This window comes from Myotis myotis, unplaced genomic scaffold (genome assembly GCF_014108235.1).
Source record: "Myotis myotis isolate mMyoMyo1 unplaced genomic scaffold, mMyoMyo1.p scaffold_m19_p_12, whole genome shotgun sequence".
Lineage (NCBI taxonomy): Eukaryota > Metazoa > Chordata > Mammalia > Chiroptera > Vespertilionidae > Myotis > Myotis myotis.
In genome coordinates this window covers 70,844,379-70,860,333 of record NW_023416316.1, presented here as the reverse complement: position 1 = coordinate 70,860,333, position 15,955 = coordinate 70,844,379, and the positions used below count along the sequence as shown (strand labels likewise).

At 56.6% G+C, this 15,955-nt stretch overlaps 1 protein-coding gene across 1 annotated transcript; it reads left to right on the top strand.

Annotated features, from left to right (window-relative positions):
- The first annotated feature begins 3,973 nt into the window (after positions 1–3,973).
- Positions 3,974–12,307, top strand: LOC118666857 (NUT family member 2G-like). The gene is made up of 7 exons (XM_036329143.1): positions 3,974–3,980; positions 8,076–8,793; positions 8,934–9,062; positions 9,544–9,683; positions 10,142–10,386; positions 10,778–10,894; positions 11,447–12,307. The coding sequence occupies exons 1-7, from the start codon at positions 3,974–3,976 to the stop codon at positions 12,305–12,307; spliced, it is 2,217 nt and encodes a 738-aa protein (XP_036185036.1).
- Positions 12,308–15,955: the final 3,648 nt, after the last annotated feature.

The following is a 15,955-nucleotide window of genomic DNA, read 5'->3' as shown; positions in this document are numbered from 1 at the left end:
GGGGGAGAAAGGGAGACTGAGAGGTGCTCCATGCATTTCATGGTGACCGGCTGCCTGTTCGGTCGTGACAGCACTTAGCTCTTTATATATATTAGGATAGGTTATGAAGAGGGCATTGAGAGTCACTAGGAATCTGCTAGTATTAAGAGAAGCAGTTATTGGGGCATTCAAGCAAGTGGGTCTGGCACATTCTGTTGGCAGGAGGATTCACCATGAGAGAGAAAAGGCCAGAATGAGACTAACCATAAGGAAGGAGAAGGCCCAGAAATCCTCGGGGGGAACTAAGGGAGCCAGGAGGCAGCTGTGGGGTCAGCTGGTGGCTACATTGATCACGTGGTTCCCTCTGGTGAGTGTGCAGTTAAACATGGAATAGAGAAAAGAGGGTCAGGTCATCCTCTGTGAAATATGAAGCTGAGATGAGCTTCATGTCAGTGTGAGAAGCATCCTGAGCCTTCAGAAAACAAAGAAGATCATGTCTAAAAGGGCTTGGGAGTATCAGAGACATATATTTCATCAGAGTAACACACCCCAGTCTCTCCAGTTCTCAGCTTCCAGCCCTCCACAGGCCCAAAAGTCTCCCCATCTCCATCTCTGCCACTTCACTGAGCCCTAAAGTACTTCCTATACCTAAGGATTGAGGTTTCCATGGAGCTAGGTGGGTTGAGAACTAGTGACACACCTAGTTGAGAAACCACCATGGAGCAGATGGATGCAGGGACACAAGGCTTTCACCACCTGGACCCCATGTGAAGGGTGTCCTTGACAACCAGCCATACCCCAGAAGGGCCACAATGCCTGTAGCTGTCCAGCTGATTCTTAGAGAGTTTGCCTGGGGTACCCTTGGCCATCTGACCTCCTGTCTAGGAAACCCCAAGACTTCCTGACTGCTCCCTGTCACACCAATAACACACCTGTGAAGGTTCTGCTCTGCCTGGCTATCTGTCTACCAGGCCCACTCATCTGGGTCCCTGATGTCAGGTCCATTCAAGTGCAAAAGAAATGTCCACCTGCCTAAAGGACAGACATGCCTGAACCCATCTGCATGGAGGAGCCAGAACTTACCCACATTTGTGTCAATATTTGACCCTAAAGAATGAACCAGGTTGGGGTGGGGGGTCAATGGGGAAAAAGGAGACATACGTAATACTTTAATCAAACAAAAATAAAAATTAAGAAAAGAGAATGGACTAACCTGATTAAGAGCAATGCAATAACTAGGGTCCATGCACACACAGAAGGGCCCACAGACCCAGATGCCTTACTTGCAAATTACATAGAGCTTCGCATACATATGTCCACTGATGCCTGAATATTTTTGCTTCACACACACACACACACACACACACACACACACACACACTAGTGGTGTGCTGGTGAGTGCTGAACACCCTCAGGGGCATGTAGGAAAGATTTCATTTCTGGTGTGTACCTGATACAAAAATCCCCAGCATGACTAATTTCAAGGTATCCACCTGATGTCACTGAACACAGTGTCTAGGAGAGTCATATGTCATCAAGTATCCCAAGCTAGGATGAGCCAGTTCCAGTGCACCCCATCCTTTTTTTTTTAAATATATGTTTATTGATTTCCTTTTTCATACCATATGTGCACACAATACTCTTACACACTGAGTAGGACCCTCAACTCCCACCCCAGATACATATATCTCACACATGAACATTTCTACCCTCACCCTCACTGAATATACAGATAGTATAATTACTACTCTTACTACTTAAATGGTTACCAGCAAAATCCTAATTACTCTGTATATTCACATGCTACACACACACACACACACACACACACACACACACACACACAACATGGTTGTGAATACAAACATGTGCAACCAACATACCACCCAGATGTACACACTGAATACCTACACACAGACTCTCTAAAATTACCAAATACACAACTGTCTCATGTACCACCCAAAAAAACATCCATATGCATTCCCATAGCCCTAAAATGCACATTCTCCATGATTTCTAACACACACACACACACACACTACAGTCTCAACTTCTCAACACACAAACTGGAATCTCACATTCCTTAGCATATGCACCCCCTAAGCTCCAAGTACTCAAATACATACACAGTCACACTAAAAACCTCTATATCAAATACATATATGCCTGCCTCCCACACACTGAGAGGACACATACAACCATCACCACCACATTCTGCAAGCATTACATTCTGGAACGAATGCAAAGAGGACTTCCTGATACACTCACAGATCCCAAATACATATACCCTCAAGCCACTCATGAATATACACCCCACACACAAGGATAGATACACGCAAAACACAAAATACTGACAATCCCCTAATTCTCGCTAATATGCATACACAATTCTCACACACTTGCATACAAAAATTCCCAATTCCTGAACATATAGATCCCTCAAACTCTATACATTATTCCACATCTCTAGAATACAACCTCATCATCTCTCCACTTCAGTCTATATTAATAAAAGCTTTATATGCTAATTAGACCAGACATCCTTCCGGATGTCCTTCCTTCCAGAATAAGCCACAGCGGGTGGGGCTGTGGCAGAGGCAGCAGAGGCCCCTGGCCATGGTGGCCGGGAGCGGGGACTGGGGCCTAGGCCCTTGCATGAATTTCGTGCATTGGGCCTCTAGTATGTAATAAAAGGTCACCATAATATATATTTTTTCTACCCTCACTCTGGATCTACAGACCACTGCTTTTTACTGGCTACTAAATACATGTAGAAACAAGAGCACTCCCCAAAGAGATACACTTTAAGTACACCTAACAACCCCATAACCTATGAGCAGACTGACAATTCATGCACCTGGTGATTGACATAAACACGGACCAGTATACATGGGCAAGACATGTAGAAATATCTCCAGCAAACCACATATGAAACAACTTCCAAATTCCAAATTACCCCTAGTGAATGAGTCAGTTCTCACATCCAAAAACACTACAAATAACCGTATCACACACCTCCCGTACATAGATACTATCCTCCATCCCCTGTATAAGCACAGAAACCATCTCTCGCTCAAATACTCACACCCTCAGTTCCCAAAATATGTAAGCCTTAGGGCCCGACTGAAAAATACAAACCGGAGCTCAAGCAAACATCCTTCCCCGGTCATGGCCCTGGAACACACACATGTAAACTCCACACACACACTCTCCACAAGCCCCAAACAGACCGACAATTACCCAATGCCCTGCAAACATGCACACCTGTCTCCCTGGACGTATGTCCCAAACACACTTCATGCCACATACACACACCTGCGTATACATAACCCCTCCCAAATTCCCACAGAATTCACTCTTCCATCTTGCAGAACACACAGTCACACACCCCACACCAAACCGCACAAACACTACTGTTCACCAGCATATACAAGACCCACCAGTCCTGAAAACAGTCACAGGCTGCCCTCTGCACACTGACGCAGGCGTAGACAGCCGCTGAAGATCACAAAAGGGAATGCACGTAACCACACAACATGCCCCGAACACACATTGATCCGTCCACACTCCCCAAGTACAAACACAGAGCACACACCCAAGCCAATGAACACCCGCACTTGTCCTAACACTGCCCTGTGCATATGCAGATAATCCCTCCAAGTCGGCCATTAGGGGGAAAAACCCGGATTCACAGGAGGAAAAAAACACACAAAACCACCGGAAAACATTTTCCCCAGTCAGCATATTACAAACACCTACCCAGCAACTCCCTGAGGATACACGCACTACACCTCCACACCCTCCAAAAGCAGCCTCCACCTGCACGTTCAGACACAGGCATGGCCGCCCCGTGGCCAGACGCCCGCAGACACAGCGAGCGCCCACATGGCGCACACACCGCAGACCCGCCGCCAGTGCCCACGCCCCGACCCAGGCTGCCCGCCACCCCTGCGTTGGCAGCAGCCACATCCCTGTCGGTCGGCAGATCGCCCGCATGGCGGGTGCGGGGAGGTGCCCGCGGGCCAAGGCCCTGAGGAGGGAGCCCCGGGACTGTGGGGAGTGGGGGCTCCGCCCCGTCCACTCATTTCAGGGACACGAGCAGCTTCTGCCGAACCGGAGGCGCTGTCAGAGGCAGAAGAGCTGCCGGGAGCCGCGCTGTTCAGAAAGCGGGGGACACAGACCGACCCCGAGTTGGACGCTCACAGGCATCACTGGGCCGTGTAGGCCCCCATCACTGACCCCCAACGGCCAGTTGCTGTCAATTCCCGGTGAAAACACACAGAATATGGGAGGGTGGGGGCTGAGCAGAGACCCGGGGCACAGAGCCCACGGGGAGAACCACAGAGAAGAGGGGGCGCCTGAGGGGAGAGGAGGCCGCGCGCCCCTTACCTCCCCGTTTGCCTAACGGACTCCGGAGGCCGCCATGCCAGGCCCCGGGTGCAGCCTGGGCGGCCGTTGGGGACCCGCCTGCCATTAGCGCATGCGCGCGCCTGTGGGAGCCAACGGCCGCAACGGATGCTGGGAGCAGTTGCGGGACAGAGTCCCGCCCCCAGTGGGCGTGCCCGTGCGTCCTGGCGCGAGGCACCCTGGGAAGGGCCCAGGCTGTCCCTGCAGGAGAGGAAGGAGTGGAGGGAGGGTCCCTGTGAGGCCTCCTGCAGGTCCTCCTCCCAGGAACCTCCCAGCGCGTGTGCAGGGAGCACTTGCGACTTTAACGTTGCAAACGTGCAGTCCATGCACTTGGCTGCCCCTCGGGACAGAGTTTGGGAAAGGCCGGCCTAAAGCACTGTCCTCAGAGGGGCGAGTGCCTTCATGCCCTTGGACTGCAGGTCCCTGGTTTCTAGAGAGAGTAGGTCCTTCCTCCCAGAAGTCTGGGCGCTGCATTGCACAATTCCGGCCAAGAACTTTAGACCTGGACACACTCTAAGAGACGCTTGCCACTGACCCCGTTCCTCCTGTATTTATTCAGTACGTGGGGGTTTTCAATAAATGTTGGTTCACAGATGTTTCCGTTGCAAGACTGTTGTTTTAACATTGATGAAGACATGACTGTCTGGGCCAGTTTCCGTTGACATGGCAGGTAGCATGGGAACAATGTCACCCTGCCCGCCCTCCTTTTTTGTATTATATTGCAGAATTGCAGTTGGCAATAGGACATATATATAGTAGCAGAATCAACTTACTGACTTGAGTTTGTCATACTTTCCAAAGAAACTGAAATTATAGCATCATCTTTCCGGTCATTTGCAAGAGGGGAAGGAGGCAGGAGAAAGACTCCTCACTACATTTTCCATTTTGCACAATTTGTGAACTATGCAAAGGCATTACTTGCTTAAAACAGTACATTAAAATCACTCAAAGGGTAAAAAATTAGACATTGAACAACATAATACTCTGAGAAACAAAAAGTGGTGATTTCTGGTCTTGCCCTGTAGGCTACAGGGCCTTGCCCTAATGGACTGGAGCAAAGGGGATGGTTTGTAAGGCTGGGCCAGCTGCATCTGCAGGGCTCCCAGCACTGGGCGACCCTTGGGGCCACAGGACTGCTTCCTAAGGAATGATGTGCACACAGCCACCGAGCATGCTGCCTCTGCTGGGTCAGTCCTAATTTCAAACACTGGGTTCCATGTGGCCATAGTTGCCATTATTTCTTCAGGCTGCATGTTCTGAATTTTTTTCAGAAAGTGTAGTCTGTGTTGAAGTCAACCAAGTCCAGATAGGAAGCAGGTTGAGGAACCAGAACTAGGGTGATGGATCAAGAACTGAAATAAAGGGCCCATGAGGTGACTTTGGGTGCCTAGAACTTAGAGAAGGTCATTACTGCTAGTGTGTCTTTAAATTTGTGAGTTTAAATTTGAAAGGAACTGCTGGTTCTCGCCTACCTATCAGAGCCCTCCATGGAATGCCCCCCCACCCCCACCCCAGCCCATTGGTCCCCGGCCCCTCCCCCGCTGCAGAAGTTCTGGAGCCCTACATTCTACAGTTCAAATCCAAACCTTCCCTCCACTGGATGCTGAGCAGCTGTTGGAGCAGCTCACTCTCTGGATTCTCGACTTGACTTTTCTCATTGTGGAGGCTACTAGGCAGCAGTGGTCAGTGAATGAGCCTGCGGGGATGGCTTCAGTAGGAGGTAAGACTATAGATTGGAGGGGGATGTTTTAAACACTGAGCTGTCCCTCAAAACTTGGGGTTAAACTGTGACACTGGGGAAACACGGTTTGACTGAAGTAGGGGAGGGAGCGAGCACTGGACCTCCAAGGACCTGTCACCCAGGGAGGCTGGGAGCCCATGGGAACCTGTGAGGGCACTGGCAGGAGGGCTCCTAGAGGTGGGTCAGGGTGGCTCAGGGAAATGCCTGGGTGTGGAGAAAGGACAGCAGCAGGCACGTGGGTTCTTCCCAGAGGGGAGACAAGCCACTGCCACGTGTGTGGGGGGAGTAGTGGGCGATGTCGTGGGGGTGGCACAGGGAGGGTCATGGTAAAGCCTAGTCCTGTGTGCTGTTCTTCGGGCACCTGGAGCTTGCCCCGCAGTATCTTTCTAAGGGACTTGACCTGAGTTCACTAGAGCTAATGGGGGCTGTGGGAGGGTCTTAGCCAGAAAGCTGTCCAGTGGGGCTGTCTGTGGCCAAGTCCACAATGAAATGTCCTCCCTGAGGGCTGGGCTGGAAGGTCCTCCAACTGCTGGAGCCCAGAGCTTCTCCCCTGCTTCTGGCCCAGAGCTCGCCCCTCCTCAGCCCAGAGAGCTGCTTGTTGGGTTGGATTCCACAGGGGCAGGGCAGCCGGGTAACTTCAACCAAGAGAGGCCCCGCCTCCCTGAGCTGTCCCGAATAGTCCCCCCTGTGGCCACCCAGGTCTTCAGACCTACTTCCTCTTGTCCTGTATCTCATGGCGCACCCTCTGCCCTGCCCTTTACCTCTGAGATGAGGGGTTTGCTCAGAGTCCACGTCCCTGCTTCAGGGACAGAAAACAGATGTGGAGCCTGGGTGGTGTCCGTGGAACTTCTGTGAAGGCAGATTCCTTATTAAAGGGGAAGGGGAGTGCACAGGGGCAGGAAGACCACGGTCTGTGTCAGTAGTAAACGTCCGAGGCCGCCTGTCCTGAGGAATTAGGGGCACGCAGTGTGCAGCGTGCTCTCCTGGACTAGGTCTGCTCGAGTTCCCCTGAGCGGGGATGTGTTCAGACAACTGTGTCCCACAGTCAGCGGCTCACACCTGCTTCCTACTGGCCTTCACTTTCCACTGTTGGGAGCTGGAAGGGGAAGGACCTCACACAGTCTGCAGTCCCATGACCCATCTAACAGGACAGCAGCTAGGAAGTTTCTGGAAACCCCTACTGACAGCCCTACTTTGCCGCATTCCGTGGCCCTTCTCTAACGCTCTGCAGCCATTGCTGGCTGTGAAGTGACAAGCACCTGAGGGGCCATTAGTCTGAGCGCTGGGGCCGAGTGGCAGGACCTGGCCCATGTTGAGTGTTCACTGTTGGTTGTGACACACATGTGCATGCTGGTCAGTGCGTTCAAGGGTCAGATCAGGGTCCCTGTACCTTGTTGTGGGGAGACATTACGCAAGTGTTTCTGTGTTGTGCAAGCCCAGGGCAGAAAGGGGGTGATTTATTGAGAAAAGGGAAGACTGAGGAACAGATGGGGCCCTAATATTTTAGACACAGCCTGTTCTCAGAGGTCCTTTGGGTGCCTAGAACTTACCTTGGAGAAGGTCACTACCGGAGTGGGTCTGCCTGGGGTCATTGCCCCCAGAGTAGACTGCTGCCCAGGGCCAGGCATGAGGCTGGCAGGGTCGGTACCAGGGAATCCTTAGGGCGGCTCTCAGGGTCAGCGCTGGCTGGGGCCGTTTCTTCTCGCAGACCATGCTCAGGGAGCCTTGGAGATGGGGAGCAAGCTCTCCAGTGGAATAATTTCCAACTGGAGGTCACAGCGTGACAATGACCTGAGGACATTTGCCACCGCCTCAGTCTGCCCATCCCAATGGCCCTCCCCTGGGAGACTCACTGCTCTGACTCCCCAGTAGCTACAGGGGGCCCAGAGTGCCTCAGTGCTGTTTGCTGGTTCTCCTCCTCCCTTCACCCTTTCCTTTGTCTCAACAGCATCTGCAGTGCTGGGAGCAGATGTGACCCTGAAGCCTGGTGCCTCCATGACTCCTTTTATGGCACGGCCCTTTCCCCAGCCCACTACTGGCCCCCCACACACGCCACCTTGGGAGCAGCACCTGCCGCCCCTCAGGACCTCGTCATTCCCTCCTGGCCGCCCCCTGGTGCTGCCCGCTTTGCCCAGGACACCTCTGGTGGCAGGAGATGTGGGTCAAGGCCCCGCTGGGCCTGGGGCTTGTAACATCATGGACCAGGTCAGGTCAGAAGGGGGACGACCACAGCCCTCCCAGACTGAGACCATTGTCCTGACTCAGGCCCCCCTCAACGGGAGTGCTCCAGGGGCCATCTGTGGGGGTGCTGTGTGTCCTGCACCCCTCTTCTTGGAAGCCACTGCGGTGGAGACAATCATGTCTGCCTCGGCTTTTGGGGGCACCCAGGCTGGCTATGGAGGCTGGTGTCCCGGCCTTCCTCCTCAGGCACCACCACCAGCTGCCAAGCTGGCCCCCATTGTCCCTCAAGTGGACCCTGGACCACGGCCACACGGGGCTTCCAGGGAGGGTGGCCTGGCCGCCTCCCAGTCCAAGGCCTCGCTGGAGGACGCCTGTAACCCCAAGAGTGTGTATGAGGACTTCCGTCGTTGGCAGTGCTTCAAGGCCCTGGCCCGGGAGCACCTTCCCCAGAGTCCTGATGTGGGAGCTCTTTGCTGCTTCCTCATGTGAGTGCATTGGGCAGGGCAGGGGGCGCCTGGAGCTTTTAGTCCTGCCGGGTGGGGGTGGGAACCTGGCGCCATTGAGCTGGGGTGGGCAGGCGGGTGGAGGCCAGGCTGCAGCCATGACTGACCCTGAGCCATTACAGGCCAGCGCTCCGGTCCCTGTCCCGCCTGAGGCCCACCATGACGCTGGAGGAGGGAATAGGGCAGGCCATGCAGGAATGGCAGCGCAAGAGCAACTTTGACCGGAGGGTCTATTCTGAGATGGCAGAAAAGTGAGTCTTGGTCCCCACAGCTTGTGGGGGGGGGGGGGCGAACGGGGGCACGTGTGGAGCCTGACTGCTGGGCAGGGTCCAGCTGTGAGGTCTCATCGGAGAGGAGGGTGGTGGGAGGGTGTCACTCAGCACGGGGTCCCTGCAGCCCAGAGGCCCTTCTCTCCTGGGGAAGCCACTCCATCAGCTTCAGAGTGTGGGTGCTTTTGTCTCACCTCCTGGGAGCTCCCCTCTCCTCTGACCCTGACCCGTCCTGGGCTGGACATGAAGGCTCAGGACAGGCTGGGGAGAAGGTGCCCCGCCCAGTGGGCAGACTCCAGCCAGAGGGGCTGTGCAGGAATATGCTCAGCCAGCCTCCTGCCTCCCCAGTGTCCGGGCCCTGACAGCCCCAAGGCACTGGCTCTCCCATCTGCCCACCCGCTGCTGCCTTGCTGGGCTCCCGGCGGCCTCCTTATCAGCACAGCTGTGCCCTCCTCACCTCCAGGTTCATGGAGTTTGAGGCGGAGGAGCAGATGCGGTTTGAGAAGTTCCAGTGGAAGAAGGGGGCGCACACCCAGCCTCCTGCTGCCCCACCGAGACCTGATCCTCGGGGGCCCCCAGCCCCAGTGGTGGGCAGGCAGCCAGGTAGGCCAACACGTTCCCATGGGAGCCCATGGCCAAAGGCAACAGGGCCTAGAGCAGGCCACTGTCCCCACCCACATGGGCCCTTCTCCTTCAGGGGGGCTTTGGGCTTTCAAGGGAAACAGCCCTGAGAGTCGGGCCTCTGAGCCTTTGTCCCCATGGGCTCTGGACCTGGTCTTCTTTCTCATCCCCTCTCCCCGCTCCCTGTCAAAGGCCCCACATGAAGTCTGCTGAGAAGCGGGCTGGCTGCGGGGCCCCTTGGAGATTTGGTGGCTCCACACGTCCTCACACATGACTCTCTTGGGTGCTCCCCTCTGGTCTCCCCTCACATAGTCACAGGCTTCAGGTGGCCCGACCCAGCCGCACCCATATTAATGCCCCAAACACTGCCCTCAGCATCGCATGCCCTGAAGGTGGGAGCTTTATCCCCTCACGCTCCCTCCTCTTCCCTCTCTGCCCAGCGCGCACTACCAGGAAGGCTGTACCCAGCGCCCAGTGCGCCCACACACCCCAGCCGCCCCGGGAGACTGAGTCCCGCAATGGGACCCCCCCTGAGCCCGAGCAAGAGGACATGGACATCATGGATGAGCTGCCCGTGGGGGCGCCAGGTGGAGGACGGGAAGATGAAGAAAAGGAGTGGCTGCAGGATGAGGGTCTCCTGAGCTACCTGGACCAGCTGTGCTCCCAGGAAGACTTTGTCACCCAGGTGGGCTGGCTGGCAGCTCCGGGTCTATACGGTCCCAGAGGGAGGCGCTGCAGCACCCAGACCCGGGTTCTCCCAGGCTGATGGGATTGGGCTCTGCTCTTTGTTCCTGAGCTGGATGGGTGAGAGAGTGTGTGTCTGTGTGCATGTGTGCGCTTTGTGTGGGTGTGGTGTGTGTGCTGTGTTCCTGTGGGTATGTCCCTGTGTGTGTGTGCATGTATGTGTTTCTGTGTGTGTGTGTGTGTGTGTGTGCACCTGATGACCATGATGGAGTAAAACACCCCCCTGAGCAGGAGGACGGGTGGGTCTTGGCTTTCCCACTTGTGCTCCAGGCCCCGCTGACTCCCAGTTTGCTCCCTGCCAAGGGGCTCACAGCCGCTTCCTTCTGTCCCAGGTGGAGGCGGTCATTCACCCCCAATTCATGGAACAAATAATTTCCCCAGACGCACAGCAGGATCCCTTGGCCCTAGCTGAGGAGTTGGAACAGGAAGAAGGGCTCACTGCTGCCCAGGTGAGCCAGGGGAGTGTGGACATTAGGGAGATGGGAGGGGGTCCCTAAGTGAGCCATAGGACCCAGGGACCCCAGGGGAGTTAGAGGAGGGACAGGCCCTAGTGAGTCAGGGAGGGAGGGATCCAGGTAGATCGGGTGTGGGGGGCCCTCAGGGAGCCAAGGGAGGGCAAACCAGGGCAGGGAGCAGTCCAGAACCAGGACACACATGCCTGTGTCCACACCACCCCTGCCTGCAGGCACTGCATGCAGAGGGGCCAGCCCTGGGTGGGACCAGGGCAGGATGACAAGAAGGAGAGGGCTACAGAGAGGAGGGGGTGGAAACTTAGAAGAAGAGGGACTGCAAAGCTGGGAATATGGCACAGGGGACAGAGGAGAGACACATGACTGTGGTGGATTCCAGTCACGGTGTCACCTCCCCCTCCTCCCCCCTGTGCCATTGTCCCATCACCCACGCTCCTCCTCCACACACACACACACACACACACACACACACACACACACACACACACACACACGTGTGCAGCGCCAGTCACTGTCCCTTCTTCCTCCCAGCTGATAGAGAAGCGAATCCTGGCCTCCAAAGAGGGGGGCGTGCAGGCACCCCCGAGTCACAAAGGTCCCCTGTGGGACTCAAGTCCTTCTGAGTCTGCAACCAGCCAAGATGCCCAGAGGCGTGACCGTGGCCCCCAGCTGGGGGTCAGTGACAAAGCCTGCCCACCAGAGACCGACTTCAAGGACCAGCAAAGGCGCGGCCCAGCAGGCGCCCACCGGCCCAGGCCCCAGGCCTTTGCTGTCTCTGCGGGGCGTCAGGAGCACCCACCACTCCGGGATCGATGCCCCCCCGCTGCTCCCCAGGGCCACGGGCCTGCTGACTGCGCACTGGGCCCCAGGGAGGCCTGCGTCCCCAGAGAGGCCTCTCCTGCCAGGGAGACTCGCGGGCCAGCGGACAGGCCCCGTGAGGAGGAGGAGGACCTCCGCAGCCTGGCCTTCCTCTGGGCCTCTCCCGGCCGCCTGCTGCCCTGCGCGCTCTCTCTGAGTCCTGTCCCCGCCTCGGGCCTGGCCTGCCCTGGACGTCGGGGGCCCCGGGGCGCGGCCCAGTCCCAGCCCCTTCAGAGACGAGGCCTCAGCCGAGCTGCACCTGCCGCGTCCAAGTCTCAGAAGAAGACCCCCCGCCCAGGGGCCGACCTCGGGGTCTGTGGGCGGCCAGCACTGGCTCTGGGGCTGGTGCCCTCCTCACAGCCTCGCAAGAGGAAGAGTGACCCGTCTGACCCAGGGAGTGGGAGGAAGCGGCACTGCAGCCAGGATGGAGCATTGGGGTGTGCCCCCCACTGCCAGCGCCCCGAGGGGCCCAGACTGCATGGGGCCTGGCTGTCCCCCAGAGGAGCCAAGGGCTGCTTCTCATCGCAGGGCTGATCCTGCTGTTCCACTGACATGGGAGGGTGGGAGGCAGGAGGGAGGGCGGGACCCTTAGGGTGGGGGTGGGCCTGGGTGGGGATAGGAGGGAGGGCAGGACCCTTAGGGTGGGGGTGGGCCTGGGTGGGGATAGGAGGGAGGGCAGGACCCTTAGGGGGGGGGTGGGCCTGGGGTGGGGATAGGAGGGAGGGCAGGACCCTTAGGGCAGGAGTGGGAATTGGGTGGGAGGCAGGAGGGAGTGTGGGACCCTTAGGGGGGGGTGGGCCTGGGGTGGGGGTAGGAGGGAGGGTAGGACCCTTAGGGCAGGAGTGCGCCTGGGGTGGGGGTAGGAGGGAGGGCGGGACCCTTAGGGCAGGGGTGGGCCTGAGGTGGGGGTAGGAGTGAGGGCAGTACCATTAGGGTGGGGGTGGGTCAGGGTGGGGGTAGGAGTAGCACCTGTGGGGCATTGTGGGTCTGTTATGAATAAAGATAATTTTGTTTGAAAATGCTCTGGAGGCCGCTGTGTCTGTACTCGGGTCTGCGCTGCTCCTTGGAGAGGGGACCTGAGAGGAAGGGAGGATGCGGGAGGTCCTGGGCGCTCTGCATCCACAGGGGACCCTCAGTCCCTCCTCCTGATTGACAGGGACCTCTTCCTGCTCCTGGGAGCACACAGCTCTCCAATCCCAGGGACCCCTCCCACCACTTCTGCTCCCAAGGCCGGACTGTGTCCTGACCCGAGAGGGAAAGGCTGGGCCTCAGGGGCACCTGTCCCCCATGGGCCTCCTGCAGGAGGAGCACCCTCTGTCTCAGCGGGTGGTTGAAAGTGGAGGGGGTGGGGGGAGTCTGGAACAAGGGGGTGACAGGAGAGTCATGGCGACAAGCCTGTTAAAGGTGGGTACACGGGGAATGGCAGAGGGTGGGGAGGATACCAAGTCCCTTGGGGGGTTTCTGTGTGGGATGATCCTGTCCAGCTGGGGGAGGAGGGCCCCTCTGCTGTGGCTGGGGGAGGGGCTCAGGGACAACGGGGATTCAAGGACGCCCACGACTGCTGTCCCTTCCCTCCCAACCAGGGCTGGACTCTTGTGTGACAGATGCTGACGCAGATTTACATCCGCGTGGGAAACAGGTGCTACTCACAACCTGTGGGGCCCTTTCACAAGCACGACCAGCAGGGGCGGCAGGGGCCCAGGTGCGTGTGGCCCCAGGGCTGGTGGCAGCTGAGATCCCGGCTGAGCGAGGGGCCCAGTCACCTGCTGTGGGCACTGCTACCGACCCCACAGACAAAGCAGAGACCCGACCCCGGATGTAAGCGTGAGATGAGCCAGCAGTGAGGGTCGGAGCTGAGCCAGGAGGAGACCCCTGTCTGCAGAACTGCCTGTCCCAGCTCTGCTCCCACGTGGCCACGCCCTGGCCCTCACCCCCTGCCTCCTGGCCACTGCCTCTTCTCCAGGTTCAAGTCTGATTCCTGCCCCGGGCTCAGGTTGGGTGGGACGGCTGAGGATCCCGAGCACGGCCCCAGCCCACCCAGCATGCGAAGCTGTGGCCCCGGGCGGCGGTCCAGCAGCAGCGATGGGATGGGGCGGAAGCCGCGCAGTGAAAGGCGGCCTGACCCTCTGCTGCCCCACAAAGAGCTCGGGCGAGAACGGACTCATGTCAGGGCCCTCACCCCTCCCACAAAACCGCAGGTCAGCCCTCAGGTCCTCCTCTGCTGCCTTCCCTTGTCCCGTGTGGCGGGCAGCACCCACTCTCCCAGCTCCTGGGCACTTTGTGAAGGAGACTTCTCACCTGGGCCCGTCTTTCCCCGGCCGTTGCCCCCTCCCTGTCCCGCTGGGCCTCAAACAGAGAAACGGGCTCGGAGGTTGTGCCAGACTGTGTGTGTGTCCTGGGGCTGGTGCAGAAGCTGCCTCCCCTCCCGGGTGAGCATCCCCCCCATGAGCCCCGATGTGTCCCTGCCTGGGTGGCAGGCCCTGGATGCAAATGTGTGGGTGATGGACAGAGCCTGGACCCTTGGTCACTGGTGCGGATTAGTCCTGTGACGTCTCTGCTTTCAGGGTCTCCGTGGTTAAACAGGGTAACTGCTCCCCGGCCCCGGCCCCCCACCCCTAGGGTTGTCGGAGCACTGAGTTGTGTTTGAAGGGAACACACTTGCTCCACCCCTGTGTGCCTTGTCACCATCATCAGGTTCACACCTGGCCCCGGGTGTCTCTGCGCTTGTCCTCACTCGCCTGCTGTTTCTGCCTTTGCGTCATTGTTTGGATGAACAGTTCCCAGGGGGAGGCAGAGCCTGGGCTGCCCCCACCTCGGAGCCCTGGGAACCCCGAAATCTCCCTGGCACCTGCACAGTGGGGCCGACTGGAGGCCTATTGCTGCTTCAACTGTGGGCGAGGCCAAGTCCACGGGGTATGTGGAATCCTGGAGAGATTTGCACATTAGCGTTTGGAAAATACTATGGTAGGTGCAATGGGGAGAAAAGGGAAGAAGTGTTTCATATTTCCCTGCAGCCAACCTTCTTTATTACAAACTTATTACAGGCAGTTCTGCAGACATAAATAAAATGAACTGGGTTTGTCATAAATGAATGGAAAATAAACTTGACACGACACCCTGGAGGGCAGGGCATTAGGCAGGAAGCAGGACGGCGCTCCTAGTGACTGAGTAGAATCTGTGAAACGGCAATGCCCTCCTGTCACTCCTCCAGGGAAATCGCGGTGCTCATACGGAGAAGGTGCTCCCTGTGTGCTCAGCGCTCTCTGCTGCTCCACTTCCTTGTAGCTCCCGGTGGGGCTGGGAGGGGGGAGGGAAAGGGGAGTAATGTTGTAATATTACCTCCTCCCTTAGGGAGCCTGCGAGTGAGTTCCTTTCCCCTGTTTTTCTGTGAGGAGAGTGGGGCTGGGAGGTCTGGGGACTGAGTGCGGGTCCCACAGCAGGAACTGGGACAGCCTGGGAGGCACCAGGCAGGTTTGGCTGCAGAGACTTCCTCCTTCTCCACGAGGAATCAATCCCCTCGAGGAAGCCCTGGCATCCTGGGGAAATCCCAGTGACATGGGACCGACCTGTCACCACCCTCATGGCTCTGAGCGGCATCTTATTGCGGATGGAGATTGCGTTTCCCTGATGTTGAGCATCTTTTCTGTGCTCCTGGCCACGTGTACATCTCTGTGGAGCAGTGTGTCCTCATCGTTTGCCAAGTTTAGTTGGTTTGGCTTTTATTATTGAGCTGTGAGAGTTCATTACATATTCTAGGTAAAAGTGTCTTTCCAGAGATATGGTTTCCACTAAATTCTCCCATTTTCTGGGCTGTCCTTTACTTTCTTGAGAGTGTCTTTGGAAGGAAAAAAGTCTCAACTTCTAATGAAGCCCAATTTATTAATTTTTTTCTTGTGTTGCTTTGGTGTTTGGTGTTATATCTACAAATCTGTTGACAATCTATGTCATGGAAATGTATGCTTATGATTCTTTCTTTTTTAAACCATCTTTACCATTTTTACATGTACACTTCAGTGGTGTCAACTATATTTGCATTGCTGTGCCACAGATTTCTAGAAAATTGTCATTTTTCAACCCTGGATCTCTATACAGATTAGACACCAATTCTCCCACCTTCTTCCCCAGACCTTGACAACCACTTTTCTATGTTCTACCTTTGACGTTGACTACTTTAAATACTTA